Genomic DNA, 21,501 nt, shown 5'->3' with positions numbered 1-21,501 from the left:
GAAAGCCTTATCTCCTTATTAACAGCTATTGCATTACAACCTTATTCAGAAGTCTCAGAAATTTATTAGTATCTTTGAAAAAATATGGTTGAACATGTAAGCAGGCCTGCTTCACTAAAATAGAATATACTTTTTGACTGCTCCTAACCTAGGGAACTGAAAGGCAGGAGTGAAATTTGGTTTTAAGTCATGTTCAATGACTTAAGCATTTTTCTTAGATAAATTTTCTTTGGCTTTCCAAAGAAATTTTGTATTTTGATTTTATCCAAAATTGGCAAGCCAGTTTTGGGATCTATTCGTTCAGTTATCTTTTAAGAATAATTTATTTTAGAATATTTGATATTATATTTGAAATGTAGCCTATAAGACAGTTAGATACCTGGAAAGATTAACCATAGAAGTTTTAAGTTGTGGTTTCATGGTGTACCTAGTGTCTTCAAGGAGGAATACAGTTCTTATGCTTTATACTTAAATTATATTCTGTGGTTTGGGAAGTTAATAGGAAGGCATCATCTCAAATTCTGTGTTTGAGTGTTGCAAATGAAAATTTGATTCTCTTTAATCACTTCCCACAATGCCCTTTCTCTAAAGAAAATCACTTCTGAGAGTTTTGAGGCTGCCCTTACTAACTTTTCATTCTACTTTCACATACATATAAATGTACTCATAGAAAATATATAGTATTCTTACATGCATGTGTTTTAAATAAATTATACTATACAAAATTCTGTTTCTTAAATTTTTTGTTGTCCTGTTGTGTAATAGGAAGCTCATGATCTAATCTGATTACCTTTCTTATTTTGAGAAAAGTACCAGTCCGATCCATTCTGATGCTTGGAAGAAAATAGCAAATAGCAACTTAAGTCATGAGGAAATGTTCAGAAGTTTTGTTTTGGGCTCATTCTTTATTATGTCTAATCAGGATACAGTTTGATATTTTAAGAATACCTATCGTCAGAGCTTAGATGTGATAGTTATCTACAAACATAAGTTTTTCCAGATACCACTTTAACACACTGCACAATTTATCCTTTCACCTGTTGGTTCTTTTTTTGTTTGTTTTTTTGTTTTTGTTTTTGTCTTTTTTTTGGAGACAAGCTCTACTGCCCAGGCTGGAGCATAGTGGCACGTTCTCTACTCACTGCAACTTCCACCTCCCGGGCTCAAGCGATTCTTGTGCCGCAGCCTCCTGAGTAGCTAGGATTATACGTGCCCGCCATTGTGCCTGGCTAATTTTCATATTTTTAGTAGAGGTGGGGTTTTGCCATGTTTGTCTTGAACTCCTGACCTCAGGTGATCCGCCTCAGCCTCCCAAAGTGCTGGGATTGCAGGTGTCAGCTGTTGGTTCTTATGCTGCCTTTCTGGTACATGATTTTCCTCACCTGAAGGCCTCGCTATTAATGAATATATTCCAAAGAAGGTACTTGAGATCTCAGATATAGCTACCAATCGAATATTTTGCCCAATTTTTGACTTCTAGTCATTTTGATCTTACTAAATTATCTTACTGAATATAAATGTAGAGGGAGTTCTACTTCTGCCTAGGATATAAATGTAAATGTAGAATATGTTAGTTTAAAATTAGGAAGAAAAAAGCTGGGTGTGGTGTTGCATGCCTGTAGTCCCAGCTACTGAGGTGGGAGGATCGCTTGAACCCAGGAATTTGAGGCTGCAGTGAACTATGATCATGCTACTGTACTCCAGCCTGAGTGCCAGAATGAGACCTCATCTCTTAAATTAAGAAGTACTTGGATTAGCAAAAACGAATAATTACTGCATAATGCCCACGAGATAGAGTCACAACACCTTTTACCTCTCTTTTTAGTTTTTCTAATTATTTTGCTAGTTTACATGTAGAGGCAGTTTTTCCTCTTGGCCTTTATGAAGTATTTGAAATTCTATGAAAAATGGATAGAATTTAGGTATTCTCTAACTTTCACTATATGTAATCAGGGCTCATTTCCTTCCTTCCTTCCTTTCCTCCTTCCCTCCTTCCTTCCTTCCACGGAGTTTCACTCTTAATGCCCAGCCTGGAGTGCAATGGCTGGATCTTGGCTCACCGCAGCCTCCGCCTCCCGGGTTCAAGCGATTCTCCTGCCTCAGTCTCCTGAGTAGCTGAGATTACAGGCATGCACCACCACGCCCAGCTAATTTTTGTATTTTTAGTAGAGATGGGGTTTCTCCATGTTGGTTAGGCTGGTTTCAAACTCCCGACCTCAGGTAATCCACCTGCCTCGGCCTCCCAAAGTGCTGGGACTACAGGCCTGAGCCACCGTGCCTGGCCAAGGCTTATTTTCTATTAATTGGCTGTTTAAACAAAAAAGGCTTGGTACATATAAGAACTGAGTCATTCATGAAACTGTTTTACAATTAAGATATAGCTTTGCTTTGCTAAGAAAAGATTGACTAAAAGAAAGAGAATTCCAGGAGTATTTTGATTTTAGACGGTAGAAAGAATCTCTAGTAATTTAGTTTTTAAATAGCGGGAAGGGAAAGTAAGGAAAGAATTTAAATTGAGGCATTCAAGTTTTTAATAATATAGGAAGGAAAATGGGACCTAGTTCAAGAAGACATGCTTGTGTTACTGTGAAGGTTGCCATCTATTTCTGAGAACTCAAATGCTTATATGCTATGAACTTTCAAAAGAAGAAAACTTAACATCTTGATGAAGACCTATAGGATGGATCTCTATACACTCCAACATCATGGAGAAAACAAATGTACTTCAGTAGATTAAGCAGTTAATCTTCTTAGAGTTAACTTAACAGTATTTTATTTCTCTCTACAATAATCAGTCTGTCTTATTGATAAATAAGCAATAATTTTTATTTTTGCTGCTCCTCCAGTTCTGAAGCTAATTTAATAAGGACTGCAACAAATCCTCATCAGCTCTATGACAATTTTTCTTTTATTTTTAGGGTCTTCAGCTTGATCTCTAAATTTATACTTAACAGATGTGAAATTAGAAATGAAGATTTATGCGTGGAGGTTCTTGAAAATAGTTTTATCTTCAGTGGCAGTCATTCATGACAAGCAGTTTGGGAGATTTGTGTGGACCTATTTCCATGGTTTTTTTAATCTGAAACATGTATTTCAGATAAAAAAAAAAAGAGAGAGAGAGACAGACAGGACCTCGTGCTGTCACCCAGGCTGGAGTGCATGACTTCTTGGGCTCGAGTGATCCTCCCACCTCAGCCTCTGGAATAGGTGGGACTATAGGCGTGCATCACCACACCTGGCTAATTTTTTATCTTTTGTAGAGATGGGATCTCATTATGTTGCCCAAGCTGGTTTCAAACTCCTGGGCTCAAGCAGTCCTCCTGCCTTGGCTTCCAAAAGTGCTGGGATTATAGTCATGAACCAATGCTCCTGGCCATGAAACATGTTTTTCTGGTAAATAGATTTTCTCAAATAATGTAAGAGTATCTGTCTTTTTGTTTAAAAACACTGTTTTTAGGCCAGGCGCAGTAGCTCATTCCTATAATCCCAGCACTTTGGGAGGCCGAGGCGGGCAGGTCACCTGAGGTCAGGAGTTTGAAACCAGCCTGGCCAACATGGCGAAACCTCATCTCTACTAAAAATACAAAAATTAGCTGGACGTGGTGGCAGGTGCCTGTAATCCGATCTACGTGGGAGGCTGAGGCATGAGAATCACTTGATCCAGGGGCACAGAGGTTGCAGTGAACCAAGATCACGCCATTGCACTCCAGTCTGGGTGACAGAGCAAGACTCCATCTCAAAAAAAAAAAATCCTTTTACTTGTTAATTTTTACATTTTTCTTTTTTTTCTAACTAAAATGCTGTTTGTTTGTTTGTTTCTGAGATGGAGTTTTGCCCTTGTTGTCTAGGCTGGAGTGCAGCGGCGTGATATCATCTCACTGCCACCTCCGCCTCCTAGGTTCAAGAGATTCCCCTGTCTCAGCCTCCCAAGTAGCTGGGATTATAGGTATATGCCACCATGCCCAGCAAATTTTTGTATTTTTAGTAGAGATAGGGTTTCACCATGTTGTCCAGACTGGTCTCGAATGCCTGACCTCAGGTGATCTGCCCACCTCTGCCTCCGTAAGTGGTGGGATTATAGGCGTGAGCCACTGCGCCCGACCTGTATAAATCTTTAATATAATTTTCATGTATGTCCCTATTTCACAGCTGAAAATGTTGATTTTTGTTATACAAAGGTTAACATTTGGGCAAGTTTGTTTTCTACTATTGTGATGAAAAAAAAAGTCATATTTTAACATGTTCACACCACATTTACTGGAAAGAGCTTGAACTCTTTAACCACAAATAGTATAATACTTTTACAGAATTTTTCTGTTGTAATGACAGTATCTAAAACTATTGTCTAGCACTGTATTACTTACTATGTCACCAAGCGCTGGGAATGTTTGGAGTATGCTCATAAATTATTTTTTAAACTCTTCTAAAAATAACAATTTAGAAAAATGAGAAAAATACATAAAAGTAGAAAGATAAAATTATTGCTGGCCGGGCACGGTGGCTCACGCCTGTAATCCCAGCACTTTGGGAGGCCGAGGTGGGTGGATCACCTGAGGTCGGGAGTTTGACACCAGCCTGACCAACATGGAGAAGCCCTATCTCTACTAAAAAAATACAAAATTAGCCAGGCATGGAGGCACATGCCTATAATCCCAGCTACTAGGGAGGATGAGGCAGGAGAATTGCTCAAACCTGGGAGACGGAGGTTGCGGTGAGCCGAGATCGTGCCATTGCACTCCAGCCTGGGCAACAAGAGCGAAACTCCATCTAAAAAATAAATAAATAAAAAATAAATAAAATTATTAACATTATAGTGTGTTCTCTTTTAGTCTTTTAAAATGTTTCCATACATTTAAAAAAATTTAGTTCTGCTTAAGTAGTTTTTAATAGTAGGCTCTCTGTTATATTTAACTTCTCTTAGTGATGTTAATATTTTATAGAGAATCTTAGTGTAATTATCTAATTGATCCTTTTCACTCTCAAGTTTCTAAGTCGTGTTGTAAATATGGGATTGATTTTTGAAAGTAAGGGTACACATTGAAATTAACATGCCGTAAACTGGTTGAGTGTGTTGGATTTCTTTGTTTAGTAACAACTGAGTGAAACTATCTAGACTAATTGGCATGGAATTTAAAATACATCAATATTTTGTAATAGTATATCAATACTGATTGAATATTCTCGCTCATTTCCAACTTGGCTTTCTGTAATCAAAGAGTTGCAAATTTAGTTAGAGAATAATTTTTTATATGTTGAAGATCACCAGCTGCATTAATGGGAACCCAAAAGTAAAAGAGACACTGTAAAACTTCAGTTGTCTCTTAAATAAGCCACAACAGTTCTAGTTCATGTTAACAGTTATAGAGAACTGAAAATGAGCTAAATTATGCTAAATATATTATTTGAAATTAAAAATGTATTACATTTAAACAATATTTTCGCCAAACAAATTAAGTCCTCTTAGGAGGGAATGAGTTAGGGGTTGAGAAAACCTGGTAAAAGGCTTTCACAAATAAGTAGGCTCAATCCTACTTTTTGCCATCATTCAGTTGCTTTTTATCACACTTTATTCCTTTATTTTCCAAACATAAGTTGAATATCCACTATGTGCCAAATACTGTGCTTGTCACCAAAGATACCAAGAAGTGGTCCTTATTAAGGAATTCATAATAATAATAAATTCCTTATTAAGGTATTGATCCTACCACCCCTTACCTCTCCACCCCAGTTAATGTGCTCAGTCTTCCCTTGATACTGCTTATATTCCCTGGCATTTATTATTATAATCACTTCTTTTGACTTGAGCTCTTTTTCTCTCCTTTTGCTTTATAGTACTCATCTGACAAAACAACAAGAACCTTGATTAAATCTAACCCTCCAGGTTCTTGTCTGCACCTGTGCAGCCGATCCTGGTTGGAATAAAGCAAGCAACCACAATGACTGTTCTTATTTTAAATTCATAACTGTGAACCTCATGTGGGTCCTTAATTCTTTATATCCTTCTTGCATTCACTCTCCTACTTTCTTAGAAGACTATTTCATACTGCTGCTTATATCTTCACATCCCCAACATCTCTTCCCTATCCTCATTTTCAGCTGGTGACCTTGCTTTGTACCTACTGAGAGATAGAAACAAGAAAAACATTTCTACACACTTCATTAGATCTGCCTGCCTAACTGCATTTGCTGCCACATTCTCTGTGTTTTCATCTTTAGCCACAGATGTACAATCACGCTACTGTCTGAAGCCAGTCTTCATAACCATCCCTTCTTGCCTGATCAAAGACATGGCCCATTTTCTTGCTCTGTTCTAAGTCATTCCCACTGCTTACAGATCTGTACTTAGTTATTTGTCCCATCTCAAGGAAAATGTTTTCTGGAGTCTGACTTCTCCTACTGTGACATTTCTTCGCTCCATTTTCATTCAGCAGAACTGTTTGAAAGTTACCTACACTTGTTATTCAGTTTCTCTCCTTTTTCTGTGTAAATCCACTCTCATCAGCCTTTTGTTCACTGTGTCTCCACAACTGTGCTTACCAGGAACACTAGTGACCCTTTGTAAATAAATTCCTCCTGCTTTTCTTGCCCTCTTACATGCCTTATCAGTGGCTTTAGTCAGTTGATCACTCCTTCCATGATATGCTTTGCTTGGGCTCCAGCTACAACCATTTTTCTTGTTTATTTTCCTTTTCTTCCCTTGTCAAAATTAAGAAACCACTCCTCAATTATCTTTTCTGTCTTCCTCATCTTTATGTGTTTTCTTTCTTCTAATTGTTCCCCTATTTCTTTCTGATATCCATTTAACATTTTTTTGGTTTCTGTACCTATTTTTCTAATCCTAACTTGAGTCACAATTCTGATATTGAATTTTTCTAAATTATTTTTCTGAGCCAAAGGAATTTGATCTGGAATATAACTTTCACCTAGGACTCTGGGTAAATTCTTTCCCTTCAACTCTCCTCTCCCTCCTTTTCTTTTTTTCTTCATCGTTCAAGCTTTCTACATCAGGACTACATTATGTATTATTACAAAAGTGAACTTAATTTTAAAATATGAAAAACATTTCTGTTTCATATCTATTCTCCTAATATCCCTTACCACATCTAGAAAAGTATTCATTTGGCATATGGTAAGTACTAAATTAATGTTGTACTAAATTGGACCTCCTGACAACAAAATGGAAGTAGAGCAGAAGGTAAAATCCAAATAAAAGCCACTGGTTTTTTAAAGCGATACCTATAATAGGGGATTGAGACAGATATGGCTTGACCCTCTCACTGGAGCTGCTTCTCACCTCATTTATATATAACTCTGTGTTTCACTTTCTGAGGAACTGTCAAACTTTTCCACAGAGACAACACCATTTTACATTCTCACCAGCAATGTGTTAGGGTTCCAGGTTCTCTGCAGCCTTGCCAACACTTGTTATTCTCTGTTTAAAACAATTTGGAGGTTATAGCCATTCTAGTGAGTATGAAGTAGTATCTCATTGTGCTTTTGATTTGCATTTCCCTAATGACTAGAGTTGAACATTTTTTCATGTACTTATTGGCCATTTGTTTATCTTCTTAGAGGAACGTCCCTTCAAATTTTTGCTGTTTTTCAATTGGTCAGTTGTTGTTGTTGAATTGTAGTTCTTCATATATTCTAGATGTTATTCCCTTAACAGATACATGATTTGCAAATGTTTCTTTTGTTGCCTCTGCTTTTGATGTTATTTCCAAAGAAACATTGCCAAATCCAGTGTTCTGAAAATTTTCCTGTATGTTTTCTTCTAAGAACTTTATAGTTTTAGCTGTAATGTTTACATCGTTGATCTAATTTGAGTTCGTATTTATATATGATATATGTGACCTCTGGGTTACATAAAGAGCCCATCTCTTAGCAAACAAAATGGAGTCGAGACTGAGAGACTGGAATGAATTTGATTGGAAATACTAATTTTCTGCGACTTTTTAGCTATTCTTAGTCTCCTTTTGTCCTTAAAAAATTTTTAAGTCACTTTTCAGCTTAATTTCTTAGTTCTTTCCTGCTCTAAAATGTTTTGTGTCCTTCATTTTTTTTCTTTTTTCTTTTATTTCCATGTAATCTGATCCCTGCTATACTTGAGTTGTGTATGCCATTGGATTTAGGAATATTGAAATAGAGTACAAAGTTGTTCTACTCATTTTCTTTGAAATAATTGTCCTGGTAATGATAGAAAGCAAGGTACCCTGGGAAGTTGTCTGCCTTGTTTCTATAGTACAGAAGTCAGAGGCCTATAAAATGACCATTGCACAGTGGTTTCCATTATCTGTAAATTTGTATTAAAAGAGAGTGGCTTTTGAGTTAACCATAGTTTTTGATACAAATGAACATAAACATTTCCTTCATGAAAAAAGATGATAATTCAGTTATGTATTGTACTCAAATGGGCTTTAATTTTTCTTTGTGTATTCATCTTAGAGTGTTTACTAAACTTGGACCTGTTTCATTCAGTAGTTTTGTAGATTGGCAGGTACATTGGTATTTTTGTCTAAGTATACACAAATAACCAATTCCATACATTTATCAAGTATTAACAAAGTACACTTTTGGGGAATTTAAAAAACTTAGCATCTGCATTACAATATGCAATTAATGGCACAGTTAACCATTTGCAGTTGTCTTTGTACGCTTTGGTAAAATGCTGTATTAGTGTTCTTATTATTACGTATTACCTCTGCCTATACTTCCGTTTCATTTTATAGCGTTATATTGCTTAGGAAAACCTATTGATATAATTACTATACCATTCCGTTGAGCAGTTTTTATCAACTCTTAAATATGACTATGCTATAATATTTATGGTTCTGTCATTCTGCTGTTATATTCTTAAGCATGAGGAATACCATTCCTGTCTCTCTGATGTAGATTTAAGTGTTATATGAAGTAGAAATATGAAATGTTTATATCATACTTAGGAATTTTATTTTATTTTATTTTATTTTGAAGCAGAGTCTCGCTCCGTCGCCCAGGCTAGAGTGCAGTGGCACGATCTCGGCTCACTGCAACCTCTGCCTTCTGGGTTCAAGCAATTCTTCTGCCTCAGCCTCCCGAGTAGCTGGGACTACAGGCATGTGCCACCATGCCCGGCTAATTTTTGTATTTTTAGGAGAGATGAGGTTTCACCATGCTGGCCAGGCTGGTCTTGAAATCCTGACCTCATGATCCACTTGCCTCGGCCTCCCAAAATGTTAGGATTACAGGCGTGAGCCACTGCACCCGGCAGGAATTTAATTTTGAATAATATACTACTTTTTTGTTTCATTTTATTATAGGTACATGATTAAAAGTATTAATTGTGATCAGTTGTTATTTTCATAAATCTTGTTTTAGATATTCAGATTAAAATACATGTAAATTGAGATTATATAAAATTCATAAAGTAGGTAAATATTGATAAAATTGCTTATAAAGTTTATAATTGATAACGATTAACACTGCTTTTTATCTTGACATGGTGTTTTTTTTCTATTATTTTGTCATACTTTTATTTATTTAATTCAGGAGGGGAAATCCCTTTCCTTACTAAGACAGTACAAATTTCCACTTTAGATGTGAGGTTCTTAAAAACTAAATAAGTTAATTATATGACATACATTAACTTTTTTGATTATAGAGGGGCAAGATATAAAATACATATTGTGCAACAATTATTAAATGAATCTATTCATTATAGAAAACAAAATATAGATGATTTTAACATTTACTTAATGATTGGTTATTAGATTTTTATCTTATCTATACATATTTCAAAGAGTGAGGTTTTAAGTATTAATTTGATTTTACTTACAAAGTTATTTTTAAAATACCTTTATTCTGCATGCTATTTATTTTTAAATCTCTAAGACTGTGCTTTTTAGGTATATATTAACTATATGCTGATAATATTTCTTTTAAAATTGGGTTTAAGACGAACCAAAAGCTGAATTGATGTGGGCATATTAACCATTTTGGTAGTGTATCTGGTCAACTAACGTTCTTTTCCGTTTTTATTATTATGAAATGATTTCTTACATAATTTGCCAGTGCATCCGTACAAAAGCCATAAAGTTTTCTTTTTAGAAATCCAATTTTTCTGTGGTGAGAGCAAGTATGCTATGGTCTCTGAATGGTATCTTTTAGCTTTGTATGAATATTTTTAAGCATTTGAAAAATCAAATATTTGTGTAGTGGCTTCTTTCAGAAAGTTTCACATTTGTATTCACAATTTGTCATTACTGTTTAGTGTTGTCTTCTTTTGTTGAATTGTAAGCTCCTCGCAGGCAAGAGCTGTGTTTGTTGATTCATTGCTGAGTACCCAGTGCCTAGTGCAGACTCTGTTATTACATAATAGATACCTAAGAGGTGTTTGTCAAATGAATACGTCCACATATGTACTTACAGTCTTGGAGTCTCATATAATTTTTCATTCTACAGCCAGGTGCGGTGGCTCACGCCTGTAATCCTAGCACTTTAGGGGGCCGAGGCGGGGAAATCACCTAAGGTCAGGAGTTCAAGACAAGTCTGGCCAACATGGCAAAACCCAGTCTCTACTAAAAATACAAAAATTAGCCGGACGTGGTGGCACACACCTGTAATCCCAGCTACTCGGGAGGCTGAGGCAGGAGAATCACTTGAACCTGAGAGGCGGAGGTTGCAGTGAGCTGAGATTGCACCATTGCACTCCAGCCAGAGTGACAGAGCAAGACTCCGTCTCAAAAAAAAAAAAAAAATTTCATTGTAACTTCATTTTATGTAGATCAGGGAACATACTAGATCTTCAGAAGTTAAATGAGTTTATCATGCATGTGTTCTTTTATGTTTTGTTAGTTGAATGTTAAGTGATCTCAATAGAAATATTATCAGACAAGTCATATATATACCTTGGAAATATTTTCCTTAGTACTTTAGATAAATGTTCAATAAGATACTTGTTTAGATTCCATCTGTAGAATTAATTATATTGACTGTATTGATAACTGAATTGAAAAAGTATAGGCTAGGCCGGGCGCGGTGGCTCACGCTTGTAATCCCAGCACTTTGGGAGGCCGAGGCGGGCGGATCACGAGGTCAGGAGATCGAGACCAAGGTGAAACCCCGTCTCTACTAAAAATACAAAAAATTAGCCAGGCGTGGTGGCGGATGCCTGTAGTCCCAGCTACTCGGAGAGGCTGAGGCAGGAGAATGGCGTGAACCCGGGAGGCGGAGCTTGCAGTGAGCGGAGATCGCACCACTGTACTCCAGCCTGGGTGAAAGAGCGAGACTCCGTCTCAAAAAAAAAAAAAAAAAAAAAAAAAAGAAAAAGTATAGGCTAATCACTGTCTTAATTTTTTAACTCAATATTTGTTTTTAATATTTGTTTCAATACTTTTTGTTTGTTTCAGTATTTCTTTTTAAATGGAAGCATTTAGTAATGCTCTTTCCCTTGTACCCTGCAAAATTAATTTATTTCTTGTTATTATGAAAAGGCCGTTTATGATCTTGTAATCATAATTCTTAAAGGTTAAGACCAGTTAAAGCCAGGATAGATAAACTATCCTGGATTGTATATACACGTATATATTGTGTATATATATGTTATATATATATATATATAAAATACAACCCAGTCTACCTGAATTTTTACATTTTCAGAAAACTCTATTGCTTGAATCTAAAATTGCAAGACAATTTATTTTATTTTATTTTATTTTACTTTGCATATTTTTTTTGAGACAGTCTTGCTCTGTTGCCCAGGTTGGAGTGCAGTAGTGCAATCTTGGCTCATTGCAACCTCTGCCTTCTGGGTTCAAGTGATTCTCCTGCCTCAGCCTCCTGAGTAGCTGGGATTACAGGCATGCGCCACCGTGCCCAGCTGATTTTTGTGTTTTTAGTAGAGATGGGGTTTCGCCATGTTAGCCAGGCTGGTCTGGAAGTATTTTAAAACCAAAAGGTTTGTATTTAACTTACTTACTAAGATTATTGTATTCCGCCAGATGCAGTGGCTCACACCTATAATCCCAGCACTCTGGGAGGCCGAGGTGGGCGAATCACTAGAGCCCAGGAGTTTGAGACCAGCCTGAGAAACATAGTGACACCCTCTCTCTACAAAATACAAAAAAATTATCCAGGTGTGGTGGTGAATGCCTGGAGTCCCAACTGTTCAGGAGTCTGAGGTGGGACAATTGATACTGGGAGGTGAAGGCTGCAGTGAGCCAGGATGGCGCTACTACACTCCAGCCTGAGCAACAGAGACTCTGTATGAAGAAGAAAAAAAAAAAAAAGAAGAAGATTCTCGTATTCCTTAAGAATGTACTTTCAGGGATGAATAGATATCTTACTTGACATGGTACCCCAAGGAGAAATTGAGAAATATTTTATGGCCTTCTATTTCTTAGCTGCAGTTTCACTCTTTGCCACTTCCTTTCCAGTTATTTTATTTTACTTTATTTTTATTTATTTTATTTTTTTTGGAAATACAATCTCGCTGTGTCACCCAGGCTGGAGTGCAGTGGTGCGGTCTCGGCTCACTGCCACCTCTGCCTCCCGGGTTCAAGTGATTCTCCTGCCCCAGCCTCCCAAATATCTGGGACTACAGGTGCCTGCCACCACATCTGGCTAATTTTTTTTGTATTTTTATTAGAGATGGGGTTTCACTATGTTGGCCAGGCTGGTGTTGAACTCCTGATCTTGTGATCCACCATCCTCGGCCTCCCAAAGTGCTAGGATTACAGGCATGAGCCACTGGGCCTGGCCTATTTTAATTTTTTATGAAATTCAAGATATGTGAACTCAAGTTAAAATTTCCCATTTTCTATCTGCATTGACTAGTTTCTTATCTATTATGTCTAAGGTAAATTTGGTGTTGTCTCTTTTTAATATATACTAAATATACTGTATTTTAAAAAGTCTAAATTTATAAAGAAGAAGCAGGATTAACTGTAGCTTTTTGTTGCAGTTCTGAAGTAAATTCTTCTTTGAAGCCTGTGCTTCTTTGGTAAGGAGTGAGAAATCTTGACCCACTAATACTGCTTTCTTAAATTTTTTTTTTTGGAGACGGAGTCTTGCTCTGTCACCCAGGCTGGAGTGCAGTGGCGTGATCTCCGCTCACTGCAAGCTCCGCCTCCCGGGTTCTCGCCATTCTCCTGCCTGAGCCTCTCTGAGTAGCTGGGACTACAGGCGCCCGCCACCACGCCTGGCTAATTTTTTGTATTTTTAGTAGAGACGGGGTTTCACCGTGGTCTCGATCTCCTGACCTCGTGATCCGCCCACCTCGGCCTCCCAAAGTGCTGGGATTACAAGCGTGAGCCACCGCGCCCAGCCCTGCTTTCTTAAATTAATTGGCACCAGTAATTATGCCAGTCTAAGACGTTCTTTCTTACATAATTTTAATGTCTGTAGGAAATGTAGGGTTTTCATGTAGAGTTTTTCCCCACATGAATTTTATTTTTTTGAAATGAGTCTTGCTCTGTCACCCAGGCTAGAGTGCCATGGCATGCGATCTCGGCTCACTGCAACCTCCGCCTCTCAGGTTCAAGCTATTCTGCCTCAGCATCCCGAGTAGCTGGGACTACAGGCGCCCGCTACCATGCCTGGCTGATTTTTGTATTTTTAGTAGAGACACGGTTTCACCACGTTGGCCAGGCTGGTCTGGAACTCCTAACCTCATGATCTGCCCACCTCAGCCTCGGCCTCCCAAAGTGCTGGGATTACAGGCATGAGCCACTGCGCCCGGCCTAATTTTTATCTTTTTCTTAGAGACGGAGTTTTACCACGTTGGCCAGGCTGGTCTCGAAGTCCTGGCCTCAGGTGATCTGCCTGTCTGGGCCTCGCATAGTTCTGGGATTACAGGTGTGAGCCACCGTGTCCGGCCTCCCCACGTGAATTTGTGCATGTGTTTTTTTTTTTTTTTTTTCCTATTCTTTGAAAATATCCTGTAGAGAAAATTGAAGATATTCTAATGGGTAGTTACATATACGGAAGGAACATTTCTTATTTTTAAAAACGATCGGTTGGCCAGGCACGGTGGCTCAAGCCTGTAATCCCAGCACTTTGGGAGGCCGAGGCGGGCGGATCACGAGGTCAAGAGATCGAGACCATCCTGGCTAACACGGTGAAACCCCATCTGTACTAAAAATACAAAAAATTAGCCAGGCGTGGTGGCGGGTGCCTGTAGTCCCAGCTGCTCGGGAGGCTGAGGCAGGAGAATGGCGTGAACCCAGGAGGCGGAGCTTGCAGTGAGCAGAGATCGCGCCACTGCACTCCAGCCTGGGGGACAGAGCAAGACTCCGTCTCAAAAAAAATAAAATAAAATAAAATAAAAACGATCAGTTATAGTTATTTAATCTTCTGACCATCTATTTTTCTTGTAAGATCTATCAGACAACTAAGGTGCTATTTAACATCTCATTAGGTTTTGAAATACTTGTCTGCCAATACGTTTGTGTCAGTGATCTCAGCTTGTATTTGGTAAGGACATTTGTAATTTGAAAAAGCTTCCTCAACCAAAATTCTTACATGTTATTTTCGCCTTTTCTTCCTCTTCACGCCACTGGTCTCTCACTCTTCACTAAGCTTACTCTGAATAGGGCCTGGAATGCCCCCTACCGTTATTTTCGTATTAGAATCTTTTCCTGGGCAGTCCATTTCCTTCTCTTCTCTAATTCTCCACAGGAGTGCTTTTTGGCAAGCACTCTCTTTCACTTTCATTGTTGGAATTTCTTAACTTGTGAAATAAAGGCCCTAATAAATTTTTAAGATATTCTCTAGTTCTAAAAGTTATTAGTTTTGATAACAATATTGTATAACTGTGTTTTATACAAAGAGCATAACTGGCCAGGTAAAAAAAAATGCAAAAACTTAGTGTCAAAACAAGGGCCTGAATAAACAAATAAAAGCACTGAGAAAGTAGAATAGAAAGCAGCCAAATAACAGAAGAGTCATAATATTAGCTAATATTTATAGATCTGTAAGTTAGATCTATAAATATAATGTAATATTATTATTATTACTATTTTATTTTATTTTATTTTATTTTATTTTGAGACGGAGTCTCGCTCTGTCGCCCAGTCTGGAGTGCAGTGGCGCAATCTCGGCTCACTGCAAGCTCCGCCTGCCGGGTTCACGCCTTTCTCCTGCCTCAGCCTCTCCGAGTAGCTGGGACTACAGGTGCCCGCCACCACGCCTGGCTAATTTTTTTGTATTTTTTTAGTAGAGACAGGGTTTCACCGTGGTCTCAATCCCCTGACCTCGTGATCCGCCCGCCTCGGCCTCCCAAAGTGCTGGGATTACAAGCGTGACCCACCGCGCCTGGCCTATAATGTAATATTATTATACATTATGTTTGCTGTTAGATTACATTATTACTCTATAGTAAGTTTTCAAGGAACTTCTTAAAACTATACAGGATATTCCATGAGAATTTCTTTTGTTTTGTTTTTTTGAGACGGAGTCTTGTTCTGTCACCCAGGCTGGAGTGCAATGGCACGATCTCAGCTCACTGCAACCTCTGCCTCCCGGGTTCAAGCAATTCTCCAGCCTCAGCCTCCCGAGTAGCTAGGATTACAGGCATGCGCCATCATGCCTGGCTAATTTTTGTGTTTTTGTAGAGACAGGGTTTCACCATGTTGGCCAGGCTGGTCTCGAACTCCTGACCTCAGGTGATCTGCCCACCTTAGCCTTCCAAAGTGCTGGGATTACAGGCGTTAGCCACTGCGCCCAGCCCCATGAGAATTTTAAAACAAAATTTTTCCAGAATAGTAAGGCCATACTGTTTATTACAACTATGTATGTAGTTTGTTTCATCTAATTTAAGAATTTATTTTTTTGTGTGTGTCCTGCCTGCTCCAACACACTTTTGACATCTAAACTACTTAACATTTTTCTGATATCCAGTCCTCTTGTGCCATCCTTCTTTTATAATTGAGTATAAGAGAACATGATTACCATATAGGATTTACAGAGCTTAGGCAGTGGGCCCCAGCCTGTACCATACCAAGCATCCATCATTTTATTATTTGTGTGTATGTTCTTGCCACCTTGTTCTGAAGAGAATTTAAACAACATACATTATATCTGAGTAATAAAGGAATCTTCCTTTATCACAGTGGCCTTACCCATGAGGCAGTAACTGTTTTTCCTTGTTTGATGTGTTTGATGATGCATGTAAAATATACAGATGTACAATATGATGCATGTATTCTTAAACTGAAAACTGCTATTTTACTCTACTTCAAAATATAATTGATAATAAAACCCAGGTTGAATTGAGTCGGTTTTTTATTGATAGTAAAAATTGTCTGGTATAAAACTAGCTACAGAACAGATAGCCTTTGGTTAAGAAAGGTAAAACATGATTATAACTTTGTTTAGCTCACATTAATGTTATGTGCAGCCATCATGAACTGACTTCAGTTTCTCTCATAAAAAATTAGGAAGCTTGTTTTGTTTTCTTTTAAAAACAAAATTGATATCTTGACTTCTTCTTTCCATAACTATTCTAATAGAGCAACTTCTAGGAGTTCATATTGAAATTTACAGAGGATGGAGATGTTTTCATTTCCCACCATGCCCCCAGTTTTGGAAGGAAGTAAATTACTTTCCTAAGCATTATACAATTTTTTGTATTAATAGGAAAGGTAAAAGTACTGCTGCAAATATATAGATAGCTGCTACAGTGCCAGGTAGAAGTACCAAAAGGAGTGTGTTTAGTAGAAGAATACTTGCTTTAAAGCTTTTCAAAGTACTTACCATACATTTGTGCCTACACCTGTACTTAACCATATATTTCTACAAAAAAAACCCATATATGGTACGTACCATTATTTTTTATTTTATTTTTAAATTGTAGTCTTATTTTATACAGAAATAAACTAAGTCTTAGATTGAGAATGAGTTGATCAGGACCACATAACTAGGAAGGAGGGATTATGTTAAGTCTGTCCTAAAGCTCATTCCATTCCCTCTTATTCTTATTACGGCCCTCAGCATCTTCCAGCATATAAACAGAACCCCTTGCTTGGGGATGAATCCTCAGCTTTTCTGGCTTTTACTGGCCACAAGCCAGTAGTTTGTACCAGCAGAGTAACTGCCCAGGAGTTTGCTACAGATAGTTTCCAGGCCTATGCTAGAGTAAGAATATAATTTGTTAGTCAAGTAATGACTCAAGTCATTTACTTCTTGATTTGGGGACTTTGTTACTTCCTTTTAATACCTCTAACAATGAGGACATTTTAATTTAAAAGCTCGTTTTCAGGTGTCCATGTTCTAGAGTTTTGTGTTTTCTATGAGTAATGTGTATAACTTTGAAAACAGAGAATGTCAATTAGTTTTTAATGTTTACTTCTTCTAGCTGTCATAATTCTTGAATGAATGAAGAGCGAATAAACTGTCATTCTTTTTTTTTTTGCTTTAAACAAATAGTTTTATTGCAGTTAATAGTAACTTGCAGCCTATGAAATTGTGAAGACTATCAGCATTGAATCAGGAGGCCATCACAGCTGTTGACTCAGCTGTCTGTACATGTAGGGAGCATTTCAGAATACTGAAAAACTTTGCAGAGTAATGTTTTTCTGGTATTTTATGAGCAAGCATTTTTTTTCTAGTTGATTTTGCATTATCCATACGTGACAATATGGTGCTTTTCTTTTCTTTTTTCTTTTTTTTTGAGACAGGGTCTGGCTCTGTCGCCCAGGCTGGAGTGCAGTGGCGTCATCTCAGCTCACTGCAAGCTCCGCCTCCCAGGTTCACATGATTCTCCTGCCCAGCCTCCCGAGTAGCTGGGACTACAGGTGCCCGCCACCACGTCTGGCTAATTTTTTGTATTTTTAGTAGAGATGGGGTTTCACCGTGTTAGTGATGATGGTCTCGATCTCCTGACTTTGTGATCTGCCCGCCTTGGTCTCCTAAAAGTGCTGGGATTACAGGTGTGAGCCACCATGCCCAGCTGTAATACGGTGCTTTTCTATTACACAATGCCATTTAAAACTGAAGCTATTACCTTAGCTTTCTGATGTGTCTAGAGAAAAATTGCCTACCTGCTGCTTAAGAACGAAACAAAGTAAAACAAAATGTAGAAAATACTGTGATTTATCTTAATACTTACTGTACAGATTCAGTTTCTCTTTGTTGTAGCCGAGTAAGCAGTGCTAGTTGAGGAATCATGAGATCATGCTCTCTAGTCTTGGCTCGGCCAGTAGCTAATTTAAGTCCATGGGCAAGTTATTACCTCCCTGTCTTTGTGCCTTGGTAGCTTGCTCTTCAAACCAGGAAGCTGAAATGATTTCCAAGGTCCTTTCCCTTCTAAAATGTCATGATTCTATGTGAGTTTCTCTTTAATATGGCATAGGTTATTTCTGTGGTATATATTGTACATATTTATATTAATTTCCTTTAATTTTAGATACGATGAATGGATTAAAGCAGATAAAATAGTAAGACCTGCTGATAAAAATGTGCCAAAGATAAAACATCGGAAGAAAATAAAGGTAAATGCTTGTTTTTACTACACACTATTAGCTCTTAAAAAGAAGTTTTCCTCCAAATGATGCAATTAAATATGTGTTAGTGTTACACTTTATTGAAATAGCACATTTTTCAAATGCTAGATTTGTATATAATTAATTTTGTCAGGTTAGGGAAAGCATTTTAGAAACAGTACTGAATGATCTTTGAGACTTTTTCAGTCCCGACATTATATAAAGCCATTCAACCAGATTTTATTTATCCATTTCTGCCATTTCCTTCCCCTCTAGTTCCCAGCCAGGAGCCATAAGGCAGTGTGGCTTGGAGAGACATAGGTTATTATTGTAGCTGTAAACCATTCCAAGGAAGAAAAGGCTATCTAGCAACTCCTTTTTCTCTTCAGATTAGTCAGTGGCTTAGAATATATTCACAAGATTTTGTTTTGTTTTCTTTGAGACAGAGTCTCGCTCTGTCACCCAGGCCGGAGTACAGTGGTGCAGCCTCGGCTCACTGCGACCTCCACCTCCCAGTTCAAGCAATTCTCATGCCTCAGCCTCCCGAGTAGCTGGGATTACAGGCACACACCACCACACCCGGCTAATTTTTGTATTTTTAGTAGAGATGGGGTTTCACCATGTGCCAGGCTGGTCTCGAACTTCTGACCTCAGGTGATCTGCCCACTTTGGCCTCCCAAAATGCCAGGATTGTAGGCGTGAGCCACCACGCCCAGCCCCACAGGATCCTATTAACCACACAGATGTGATGGGGATTTACTTAGGAGCTCATATGGAAAGTTAATGTTACTTTTATGTATGATAGAATTATTCATTCTAAGACTAAATTTTCCTAAATGTTTGATTAGCATCTTCTATGCATCTGGAATGATACTAGATGTGTACCATCCTTAGGAGAATTACTCTCACTCAAAATTTATAGTGTTTATTGCTAACTCATGCTTCAGAGAGCTTATTTTTCCTATAAATCAAAAAAAAATTTAAGAGTAGTTTCCAGGAAATATATCGGCCTCTGCATATCTATTTGTAAACAAATAATTTGAGAAAATTTCTCATCTTTTCTCAAAACATTTAATATGTCACTGAGGTAGGAAGGTTGCCCCTGACTTGACTTTACAAAAGTACTTGGAATTTTGTCATTCCCAACTCGCATATAATGAGATTTTTAAATGACCATGTTGCAATTGTTTCTTTCTTTTTTCTTTTTTTTTTTTTTTTGAGTTGGAGTTTCACTCTTGTTGTCCAGGCTGGAGTGCAATGGTGCGATCTTGGCTCACCGCAACCTCCGTCTCCTAGGTTCAAGTGATTCTCCTGCCTCAGCCTCCCGAGTAGCTGGGATTACAGGCATGTGCCACCACCCCGGCTAGTTTTGTATTTTTAGTAGAGATGGGATTTCTCCATGTTGGTCAGGCTGGTCTTGAACTCCCGACCTCAGGTGATCCACCCGCCTCGGTCTCCCAAAGTGCTGGGATTACAGGCGTGAGCCACCGCACCTGGCCTCTTTTTTTAGTTAGTACTTAATTTAAATGTATTGTGATTTTAATTCTGAAGAGCAAGTTGTAGGTTTGCTAGTCCTAATCACCTATCTGATTGCTAATTTGATTCCCATTATTAAAGTATAAATACAAAACATTTTGATCGGCGGGGTGCGGTGGCTCACGCCTGTAATCCCAGCACTTTGGGAGGCTGAGGCGGGTGGATCACGAGGTCAGGAGTTCAAGACCAGCCTGGCTAACCTGGTGAAACCCCATCTCTACTAAAAATACAAAAATTAGCCAGGCGTGGTGGCACGTGCCTGTAATCCCAGCTACTTGGGAGGCTGAGGCAGGAGAATCGCTTGAACCCAGGAGGCGGAGGTTGCAGTGAGCCGAGACCATGCCACTGCACTCCAGCCTGGCAACAGAGCGAGACTCCATCTCAAAAAAAAAAAAAAAAAAAAAACATTTTGATCATCCTGTGTAGTATTTTGTTAAGTAGCTTTAAAAATCTGGCTGTTTTGAGGGGCTTCTTGTATTCTTTCTTTTTATGTTAAATATTTAACAACATATTATGTAATAGTGAGTTAAAAGTGGATATTAACATTGTTTCTAATAAATGCCTTATGATAAATTATGACATACTTTTTTTCTTAACCTAGAATAAATTAGACAAAGAAAAAGACAAAGATGAAAAATACTCTCCAAAAAACTGTAAACTTCGGCGCTTGTCCAAACCACCATTTCAGACAAATCCATCTCCTGAAATGGTATCCAAACTGGATCTCACTGATGCCAAAAACTCTGATACTGCTCATATTAAGTCCATAGAAATTACTTCGATCCTTAATGGACTTCAAGGTAAACATAACAATTGTTCTGTTGCATGCAAGTATTTGATTTTAGTTTATGAGTCAAATTCTATAAAGGTAATTCAGTGATGTTACCAACTACTGTTTTTCCTACCAGAATTTTGTTTGCTCTCTTATTACAGGTTCAATATCTCTTAACTGAAATTCTTGGGACCAGAAATGTTTTGGATTTCAGAATTTTTTGGATTTTGGAATATTTGCATTCCACAAGCCAAAGCTGAAAATTCTAAATCTGAAATGCTCCAGTGAGCGTTACCTTTGAGAATCACATCAGCACTCAAAAAGTGTATAATTTTGGAGTCTTTTCAGATTTTGGATTTGGGATGTTCAACCTGTACTTGAAATAAAATCAGCCATTGATTGAGGCTTCGAATTTTTTATTACTAGTAGATCCAAGGGCACCATAAAAGTTTGGTTAACATTTAATATTCAACTTTTAGCATTGTTACTTTAGTTTTTTAATCTTTTCTGTACCATCCTTTCCATTGCAATGTAAAGCATAGTTTGTGTTATACAACATCAGACCATAAAAGTATACTGACAAGTTGTTGTAAAGAACACCAAACTTTGTCCTGATTATGACTATTATGATCTCTGTTTCTTTGAGACAGGGTCTCACTCTGTAGCCTAGGTTGGAGTACAGTGGTGCAATCTCAGCTCACTTCAGCCTCAACCTCCCAGGCTCTAAAGATCCTC

At 37.9% G+C, this 21,501-nt stretch overlaps 1 protein-coding gene across 10 annotated transcripts in view; it reads left to right on the top strand.

Moving 5' to 3' along the window:
• ARID4B (AT-rich interaction domain 4B) overlaps nucleotides 1-21,501 on the top strand; it is a 172,500-nt gene that overhangs the window by 119,765 nt on the left and 31,234 nt on the right. For all 10 annotated transcript variants that reach the window (XM_055233939.2, XM_055233938.2, XM_055233936.2 and 7 more), the window contains 2 exons: nucleotides 18,383-18,467; nucleotides 20,596-20,794. In XM_055233939.2, the coding sequence (XP_055089914.1) occupies nucleotides 18,383-18,467; nucleotides 20,596-20,794 (284 nt within the window). The remainder of the gene's footprint in view (nucleotides 1-18,382; nucleotides 18,468-20,595; nucleotides 20,795-21,501) is intronic.

This window comes from Symphalangus syndactylus, chromosome 19, assembly GCF_028878055.3.
Source record: "Symphalangus syndactylus isolate Jambi chromosome 19, NHGRI_mSymSyn1-v2.1_pri, whole genome shotgun sequence".
In the NCBI taxonomy this organism is placed as follows: domain Eukaryota; kingdom Metazoa; phylum Chordata; class Mammalia; order Primates; family Hylobatidae; genus Symphalangus; species Symphalangus syndactylus.
Note: the sequence above shows the minus strand (reverse complement) of the source record. Positions and strands in the feature narration are given on the sequence as shown.